At 50.9% G+C, this 10,304-nt stretch overlaps 1 protein-coding gene across 1 annotated transcript in view; it reads left to right on the forward strand.

The window, feature by feature from the left end:
• Nucleotides 1-767: 767 nt before the first annotated feature.
• Nucleotides 768-10,304, forward strand: part of LOC139749899 (uncharacterized) — a 43,528-nt gene continuing 33,991 nt past the window's right edge. Inside the window, 1 exon segment of the mRNA XM_071664296.1 lies at nucleotides 768-889. Within this exon segment, the coding sequence (XP_071520397.1) occupies nucleotides 875-889 (15 nt within the window). The 5' untranslated portion in view covers nucleotides 768-874.

Raw genomic sequence — 10,304 nt, forward strand, 5'->3', positions numbered from 1 at the left:
TTTAAAGGCCTGGTTTTAAAGGCTGAGGTTGTCAAGGCCTTGGGTAAGGTTGCCAAGGCCTAGGTAAGGTTTTAAAGGCCTGGTTAACGTAGCCACGGCTCGGGTAAGGTTGTAAAGGCCTTGGTAAGGTTGTCAAGGCTCGGGATAACGTTGTAATGGCTCGGGTAATGTTGTCAGAGTCTGGGAAAGGTTGGCAGGGCTTGAGTAAGGTTGTCCAAGCCTTGGAAAGGTTGACAAGGCCTGGGTAAGGCTGTCAAATCAAGGCTTGGTAAGCCTTGGGTTTACGCATGCAGAGAAGCTGGCGGCGGCAGCAGCAGCAGCAGTCAAGGCCACCCGCCATGGGAGACCACTTCACTTTCCAAGTCTGGGTCTGGCGCGGCGTCGCGCGCGCCAACTGGCTACGTCGTCCCGCGCGGCAGATGATGATAATCCACTGACGTTCCAGGACCCGACGATGACGAGGCTCGACGTCACCTCCGTCAGGAGAACCAGAGATACGAGGATGGGAAAACAAGAACAACAACAGGGTTCTGGTGAACAGAAAACGGGAGTTCCTCTGGACGCGCCTGTCCAGCTTCGTTTCTAAATGAAGAAGAAAATACATTGATGTAAATATATATCTTTGAACGTTAAATCTCGCCCGTTGTCATCTCCGGAAGGCAAGCAAGGAGGTGGTGGTTCAAGGGAGGGAGTGAGGGAGGGCGGGTATAGAGGGAGGGAGGGAGGGAGGGAGGGTATAGAGGGAGGGAGGGAGGGATGTAAAGGGGGTGTGTGTGTGTGTGTGGGGGTGACCGGGTGGGTGTGTGTGGGGGGTTAGGCAGCAATATAGCGGGAACGTGGCTGAGTCTGACATCATTTGTGAAGTGGCGCTACCATGGTCAGCACTGGGGTGAGTTGATGGGGGGCGTGTTGTGACGGACGGGGTGATGGGGTGACGCAGCGTAACGTGACGTCCATTGTGACGGTAGGCGAAGTATATTAATTCGTTGGATGAGCAAAATTCAGTGTGATAATTGCCAAGAGTTACCGTGATGGAGGTTGCATTACTCGTCCTAAGAACTAGTGATGGAGGCCGGATTACTCGTTCTGTCAATCAAGAACTACAGTGATGGAAACTGGATTACTGCAGTGATGGAGGCTGCATTACTCGTTGTCCTAAGAACTACAGTGATGGAGGCTGGATTACTCGTGTTGTCATCAAAAACTACAGTGATGGAGGGTGGATTACCCGTTCTGTTATCAAGCGTTACAGTGATGGAGGCTGCATTACACGTTCTCCTAAGAACTACAGTGATGGAGGCCGGATTACTCGTTGTCCTGGGAAGTACAGTGATTGAAAGTGGATTACTCGTTCTGTCACCAAGAACTACAGTGATGGAGGCCTGATTACTCACTGTCATAAAAACCGGTGATGGAGACTGGATTACTCGTTCTGTCATCAACAGCTAAAGTGATGGAGGCTGGATTACTCACTGTCATAAGAACTACAGTGATGGAGATGGGATTACTCGTTCTAAGAACTGCAGTGATGGAGGCTGGATTACTCGTTGTCGTATAGACCTATAGTGATGGAGGCTGGGTTACACGATGTTGTCAAGAAATATAGTGATGGAGGATGGATTACTCGTTTTTCCATTAAAAACTACACTGATGGAGGCTGGATTACTCGTTCTGTCCTCCAGAACTACAATAATGGAGACGATTGCCAAAAACTACAGTGATGGAAGCTGGTTTATCAAGAACTACAGTGATGGAAGCTGGTTTATCAAGAACTACAGTGATGGAGATTGGATCATCAAGAACTACAATAATGGAGACTTGATTACCAGTAACCACAGTGATGGAGACTGGGTTACCAGTAACTACAGTGATGGAGACTGGATTACCAGTAACCACAGTGATGGAGGCTGGGTTGCCAGTAACTACAGTGATGGAGACTGGATTACCAGTAATTACAGTAATGGACACTGGGTTACCAGTAACTACAGTGATGGAGGCTGGGTTACCAGTAACTACAGTGATGGAGACTGGATTACCAGTAACTGCAGTGATGGAGACTGGATTACCAGTAACCACAGTGATGGAGACTAGGTTCCCAGTAACGACAGTGATGGAGACTGGATTACCAGTAACCACAGTGATGGAGACTGGATTACCAGTAACTGCAGTGATGGAGACTGGATTACCAGTAACCACAGTGATGGAGACTAGGTTCCCAGTAACTACAGTGATGGAGGCTGGGTTACCAGTAACCACAGTGATGGAGACTGGGTTACTCGTTCTACCATCGTGACTGATGGTGATGGTGACCATCGTGACTGATGGTGATGGTGACCATCGTGACTGATGGTGATGGTGACCATCGTGACTGATGATGATGGGGACCATCATGACTGATGGTGATGGGGACCATCATGACTGATGGTGATGGGGACCATCATGACTGATGGTGATGGGGACCATCATGACTGATGGTGATGGGGACCATCGTGACTGATGGTGATGGGGACCATCGTGACTGATGGTGATGGGGACCATCATGACTGATGGTGATGGGGACCATCATGACTGATGGTGATGGGGACCATCGTGACTGATGGTGATGGTGACCATCGTGACTGATGGTGATGGTGACCATCGTGACTGATGATGATGGGGACCATCATGACTGATGGTGATGGGACCATCATGACTGATGGTGATGGGGACCATCATGACTGATGGTGATGGTGACCATCATGACTGATGGTGATGGGGACCATCATGACTGATGGTGATGGGGACCATCGTGACTGATGGTGATGGGGACCATCATGACTGATGGTGATGGGGACCATCATGACTGATGGTGATGGGGACCATCGTGACTGATGGTGATGGGGACCATCATGACTGATGGTGATGGGGACCATCATGACTGATGGTGATGGGGACCATCATGACTGATGGTGATGGGGACCATCGTGACTGATGGTGATGGGGACCATCGTGACTGATGGTGATGGGGACCATCATGACTGATGGTGATGGGGACCATCATGACTGATGGTGATGGTGACCATCGTGACTGATGGTGATGGTGACCATCGTGACTGATGGTGATGGGGACCATCGTGACTGATGGTGATGGGGACCATCATGACTGATGGTGATGGGGACCATCATGACTGATGGTGATGGGGACCATCATGACTGATGGTGATGGGGACCATCGTGACTGATGGTGATGGGGACCATCATGACTGATGGTGATGGTGACCATCGTGACTGATGGTGATGGTGACCATCATGACTGATGGTGATGGTGACCATCGTGACTGATGGTGATGGGGACCATGGTGACTGATGGTGATGGTGACCATCGTGACTGATGGTGATGGGGACCATGGTGACTGATGGTGATGGTGACCATCGTGACTGATGGTGATGGTGACCATCATGACTGATGGTGATGGTGACCATCGTGACTGATGGTGATGGTGACCATCATGACTGATGGTGATGGGGACCATCATGACTGATGGTGATGGGGACCATCATGACTGATGGTGATGGGGACCATCATGACTGATGGTGATGGGGACCATCATGACTGATGGTGATGGGGACCATCATGACTGATGGTGATGGGGACCATCATGACTGATGGTGATGGGGACCATCGTGACTGATGGTGATGGGGACCATCGTGACTGATGGTGATGGGGACCATCGTGACTGATGGTGATGGTGACTGGTTGTCATACGTCATACAGCTCTGGAGACCCTGCTGGGATGGTCTTTGACTCGATCACTCGCGTGGCCCGGAAGACCCACTTAGGCTGGTGGACGACTCCCTCAGTAGCCACGGAAGGGGACCCTCTGGCCGACGTGATAACGACTATCGCGCTGGTGAAGACCCTTGGGCACGACGGTACGAGCCTTGAACATGTTGGGACGAGCTTTGAACATGTTGAGACGAGCCTTGAACATGTTGGTACGAGCCTTGAACATGTTGGGACGAGCCTTGAACATGTTGGTACGAGCCTTGAACATGTTGAGACGAGCGTTGAACACGCCAGTGCGAGCTTTGATGATGGTACGAGCATTGAACACGACGGTACTAGCCCTGCACACGACGGTACGAACATTGAACTCGCCGGTGCGAGTCTTCAATACGCCGTTACGAGCCTTGATGGCGGTACGAGCATTGAACACGACGGTACGAACATTGTACTCGCCGGTGCGAGCCTTGAACACGCCGTTACGAGCCTTGGAGGCGGTACGAGCCTTGAACACGGCGGAACTAGCTCAGAACACGACGGTACTAGCCCTGCACAGGACGGTACGAGCATTGAACTCGCCGGTGCGAGTCTTGAATACGCCGTTACGAGCCTTGATGGCGGTACGAGCATTGAACACGACGGAACTAGCCTAGAACACGACGGTACGAGCATTGAACACGACGGTACTAGCCCTGAACACGAAGGTACGAGCCTTGATAACGGTGCGAGCCTTAACACGTCGTTACAAGCCTTGAGCACATCGGTATGAGCCTTGAACACGACGGTACTAGCCTTGAACACGACTGTGCGAGCCTTCAACACGACGGTACTCGCCTTCATCACGACGTTACGAGCCTTCAACACGACGGTACTCGCCTTTAACACGACTGCACGAGCCTTGACCACGACTGTACTCGCCTTCAACACGACAGTACGAGCCTTGAACACATCGGTACTCGCCTTCAACACAACGATACGATCCTTCAACACGACGGTACTCGCCTTCAACACGACGGTACTCGCCTTCAACTCGACTGCACGAGCCTTGAACATGACTGTACTTGCCTTCAACACGACGATATGAGCCTTCAACACGACGGTACGAGCCTTCAACACGACGGTACTCGCCTTCAACACGACGGTACGAGCCTTGAACATGACTGTACTCGCCTTCAACACGACGATATGAGCCTTCAACACGACGGTACGAGCCTTCAACACAACGATACGAGCCTTCAACACAACAGTACGAGTCTTGAACACGTCGGTACGAGCCTTCAACACGACGGTACGAGCCTTCAACACGTCGGTACACGCCTTGAAAACGACGGTACTCGCCTTCAACACAACAGTACGAGTCTTCAAAATGAGGGTAGTAGCCTTGAACACGACGGTACCTCCGTGCTCAAGGGTCGTACCGTCGTGCGCTAGGGGGGCTGGGGGCCCCCCAGACTGCCTGTCATGTCGGAAGTTTAACAATCGGTTGTCGCCTGCTGGACTCTCGGTGAGGCAATCGTGCCTGGTATTTCACATCTTGCAACTTTCGCTACGTAGCTGATCACTTCCCCTCGGCACCTGTGGTCCTTCCTCCGTCCCCTTCAACGCTTGTCATTCCCTTCGCCCACATCTCCATCACTTGCGTCTGTTGGAGTTTCCTTGGGGTCTCGGACCTCCTCTTGGTAGCTAAGAACACTCCCGCCATCACTTGTCATATTTATTTATTGGTTTCCTTATGTATTGTGTAGCATATCTTTATGTATACTAAGCAGATTAATCTACGAATACCTTCTTTTTTTATCATTGCTTGGCTGAGAGGATGGGTTCTGGGAGACGAGAAGGTTAGGAGGAGTTTTTTGGAGATGTCTGTGGATCGTAGCGACGATGAGGAAGATGGGAAATGAATATAGAAAGGAGAGAGGGATTGATGGGTCAGGGGTTCAGTGTATGTGTTCCACTGGCCATCAAACAAGATGAGGATGTTCACAAGGGATTGTATGACACAGGCAGCTCATTGGCCATACCTCATACAGTGAGTGACATTTTGTATTGTATCTCTCGTGTATTCTTGTATTTGCTGGACTTTTGGCCATACCTCATACAGTGAGTGACATTCTGTATTGCATCGCTCGTGTATTCTTGTATTTGCTGGACTTTTTCCTACGTGTTTTTTTTTCGGTATTTTTGTTTCATTTTTGGCGTTTGTGTGTTAATAAATTGGTGTCATATTGCGGGGCGACCAAAGTTGTGATTTTGATACTTCCGCTTCATTTGTGTGTGTGTGTGTATGTGTGTGTGTGTGTGTGTGATGGAGACTTGGTTATCCAGAACTACAGTGATGGAGCTGGATTACCAGTAACTTACAACGTGATGGAGGCTGGATTCCATTCAGAACTACAGTGATGAGGCTGGATTACTCTTGTCCTGGAACTACAGTATTGAATGGATACTGTCTTCAGTAGACTACAGTGATGGAGCTGGCGTTCGTCACAAGAACTACAGTGATGGAGACGGATTACTCAGTTCTAAACTGCAGTGATGGAGACTGGATTACCTCTGTCATACACAAGTGATGGAGACTGGATTACTCCGTCATAGACTAGTGATGGAGACGGATTACTCAGTAAGAACACAGTGATGGAGACTGGATTACTCACTGTTAAACTGCAGTGATGGAGACTGGATTACCAGTAACTACAGTGATGGAGACAGTGATGAGACTCGGTTCCCAGTAACTACAGTGATGAGGCTGGTACCATCGTGACTGATGGTGATGGTGACCATCGTGACTGATGGTGTTTACCTCTGTGTAACCATCGTGACTGATGGTGATGGTGACCATCGTGACTGATGGTGATGGTGACCATCGTGACTGATGGTGATGGGGACCATCATGACTGATGGTGATGGGGACCATCATGACTGATGGTGATGGGGACCATCGTGACTGATGGTGATGGGGACCATCATGACTGATGGTGATGGGGACCATCATGACTGATGGTGATGGGGACCATCGTGACTGATGGTGATGGGGACCATCGTGACTGATGGTGATGGGGACCATCATGACTGATGGTGATGGGGACCATCATGACTGATGGTGATGGGGACCATCATGACTGATGGTGATGGTGACCATCATGACTGATGGTGATGGTGACCATCATGACTGATGGTGATGGGGACCATCATGACTGATGGTGATGGGGACCATCATGACTGATGGTGATGGGGACCATCATGACTGATGGTGATGGGGACCATCATGACTGATGGTGATGGGGACCATCATGACTGATGGTGATGGGGACCATCGTGACTGATGGTGATGGGGACCATCATGACTGATGGTGATGGGGACCATCATGACTGATGGTGATGGGGACCATCGTGACTGATGGTGATGGGGACCATCATGACTGATGGTGATGGTGACCATGGTGACTGATGGTGATGGGGACCATCGTGACTGATGGTGATGGGGACCATCATGACTGATGGTGATGGGGACCATCGTGACTGATGGTGATGGGGACCATCATGACTGATGGTGATGGGGACCATCGTGACTGATGGTGATGGGGACCATCATGACTGATGGTGATGGGGACCATCATGACTGATGGTGATGGGGACCATCATGACTGATGGTGATGGTGACCATGGTGACTGATGGTGATGGGGACCATCATGACTGATGGTGATGGGGACCATCATGACTGATGGTGATGGGGACCATCATGACTGATGGTGATGGGGACCATCATGACTGATGGTGATGGGGACCATCGTGACTGATGGTGATGGGGACCATCATGACTGATGGTGATGGGGACCATCGTGACTGATGGTGATGGGGACCATCGTGACTGATGGTGATGGGGACCATCATGACTGATGGTGATGGTGACCATCGTGACTGATGGTGATGGGGACCATCATGACTGATGGTGATGGTGACCATCGTGACTGATGGTGATGGGGACCATCATGACTGATGGTGATGGGGACCATCGTGACTGATGGTGATGGGGACCATCGTGACTGATGGTGATGGGGACCATCATGACTGATGGTGATGGGGACCATCGTGACTGATGGTGATGGGGACCATCATGACTGATGGTGATGGGGACCATCATGACTGATGGTGATGGGGACCATCGTGACTGATGGTGATGGGGACCATCATGACTGATGGTGATGGGGACCATCGTGACTGATGGTGATGGGGACCATCGTGACTGATGGTGATGGTGACTGGTTGTCATACGTCATACAGCTCTGGAGACCCTGCTGGGATGGTCTTTGACTCGATCACTCGCGTGGCCGGAAGACCCACTTAGGCTGGTGGACGACTCCCTCAGTAGCCACGGAAGGGGACCCTCTGGTCGACGTGATAACGACTATCGCGCTGGTGAAGACCCTTGGGCACGACGGTACGAGCCTTGAACATGTTGGGACGAGCCTTGAACATGTTGGTACGAGCCTTGAACATGTTGAGACGAGCGTTGAACACGCCAGTGCGAGCTTTGATGATGGTACGAGCATTGAACACGACGGTACTAGCCCTGCACACGACAGTACGAACATTGAACTCGCAGTGCGAGCCTTGAACACGCCGTTACGAGCCTTGATGGCGGTACGAGCATTGAACACGACGGTACGAACATTGTACTCGCCGGTGAGAGCCTTGAACACGCCGTTACGAGCCTTGGAGGCGGTACGAGCCTTGAACACGACGGAACTAGCTCAGAACACGACGGTACGAACATTGTACTCGCCGGTGCGAGCCTTGAACACGCCGTTACGAGCCTTGGAGGCGGTACGAGCCTTGAACACGACGGAACTAGCTCAGAACACGACGGTACTAGCCCTGCACATGACGGTACGAGCAGTGAACTCGCCGGTGCGAGTCTTGAATACGCCGTTACGAGCCTTGATGGCGGTACGGGCATTGAACACGACGGAACTAGCCTAGAACACGACGGTACGAGCATTGAACACGACGGTACTAGCCCTGAACACGAAGGTACGAGCCCTGAACACGACGGTACGAGCCTTGATAACGGTGCGAGCCTTCACACGTCGTTACAAGCCCTGAACACATAGGTATGAGCCTTGAACACGACGGTACTAGCCTTGAACACGACTGTGAGAGCCTTCAACACGACGGTACTCGCCTTCATCACGACTGTACGAGCCTTCAACACGACGGTGCGAACCTTGAACACGACGTTACGAGCCTTCAACACAACGGTACTCACCTTCAACACGACGGTACGAGCCTTCAACACGACTGCGCGAGCCTTGAACACGACTGTACTCGCCTTCAACACGACGGTACTCGCCTTCAACACGACAGCACGAGCCTTCAACACGACAGTACGAGCCTTGAACACGTCGGTACGAGCCTTGAACATGACTGTACTCGCCTTCAACACGACGATATGAGCCTTCAACACGACGGTACGAGCCTTCAACACAACGATACGAGCCTTTAACACAACAGTACGAGTCTTGAACACGTCGGTACGAGCCTTCAACACGACGGTACGAGCCTTCAACACGTCGGTACACGCCTTGAAAACGACGATACTCGCCTTCAACACATACGGTACTAGCCTTCAAAATGAGGGTAGTAGCCTTGAACACGACGGTACCTCCGTGCTCAAGGGTCATACCGTCGTGCGTTAGGGGGGCTGGGGGCCCCCAAGACTGCCTGTCATGTCGGAAGTTTAACAATCGGTTGTCGCCTGCTGGACTCTCGGTGAGGCAATCGTGCCTGGTATTTCACATCTTGCAACTTTCGCTACGTAGCTGATCACTTCCCCTCGGCACCTGTGGTCCTTCCTCCGTCCCCTTCAACGCTTGTCATTCCCTTCGCCCACATCTCCATCACTTGCGTCTGTTGGAGTTTCCTTGGGGTCTCGGACCTCCTCTTGGTAGCTAAGAACACTCCCGCCCATCACCTGTCATATCTATTTATTGGTTTCCTTATGTATTGTGTAGCATATCTTTGTGTATACCCAGTAGATGAAGCTACAAATACCATCTTTTTTTATCATTGCTTGGCTGAGAGGATGGGTTCTGGGAGACGAGGAGGTTAGGAGGAGTGTTTTTTTTGGAGATGTCTGTGGATCGTAGCGACGATGAGGAAGATGGGAAATGAATATAGGAAGGAGAGAGGTATTGATGGGTCAGGGGTTCAGCGTATGTGTTCCACTGGCCATCAAACAAGATGAGGATGTTCACAAGGGATTGTATGACACAGGAAGCTCATTGGCCATACCTCATACAGTGAGTGACATTTTGTATTGTATCTCTCGTGTATTCTTGTATTTGCTGGACTTTTGGCCATACCTCATACAGTGAGTGACATTCTGTATTGCATCGCTCGTGTATTCTTGTATTTGCTGGACTTTTTCCTACGTGTTTTTTTTTCGGTATTTTTGTTTCATTTTTGGCGTTTGTGTGTTAATAAATTGGTGTCATATTGCGGGGCGACCAAAGTTGTGATTTTGATACTTCCGCTTCATT

Source organism: Panulirus ornatus, chromosome 8 (genome assembly GCF_036320965.1).
Source record: "Panulirus ornatus isolate Po-2019 chromosome 8, ASM3632096v1, whole genome shotgun sequence".
NCBI lineage: Eukaryota > Metazoa > Arthropoda > Malacostraca > Decapoda > Palinuridae > Panulirus > Panulirus ornatus.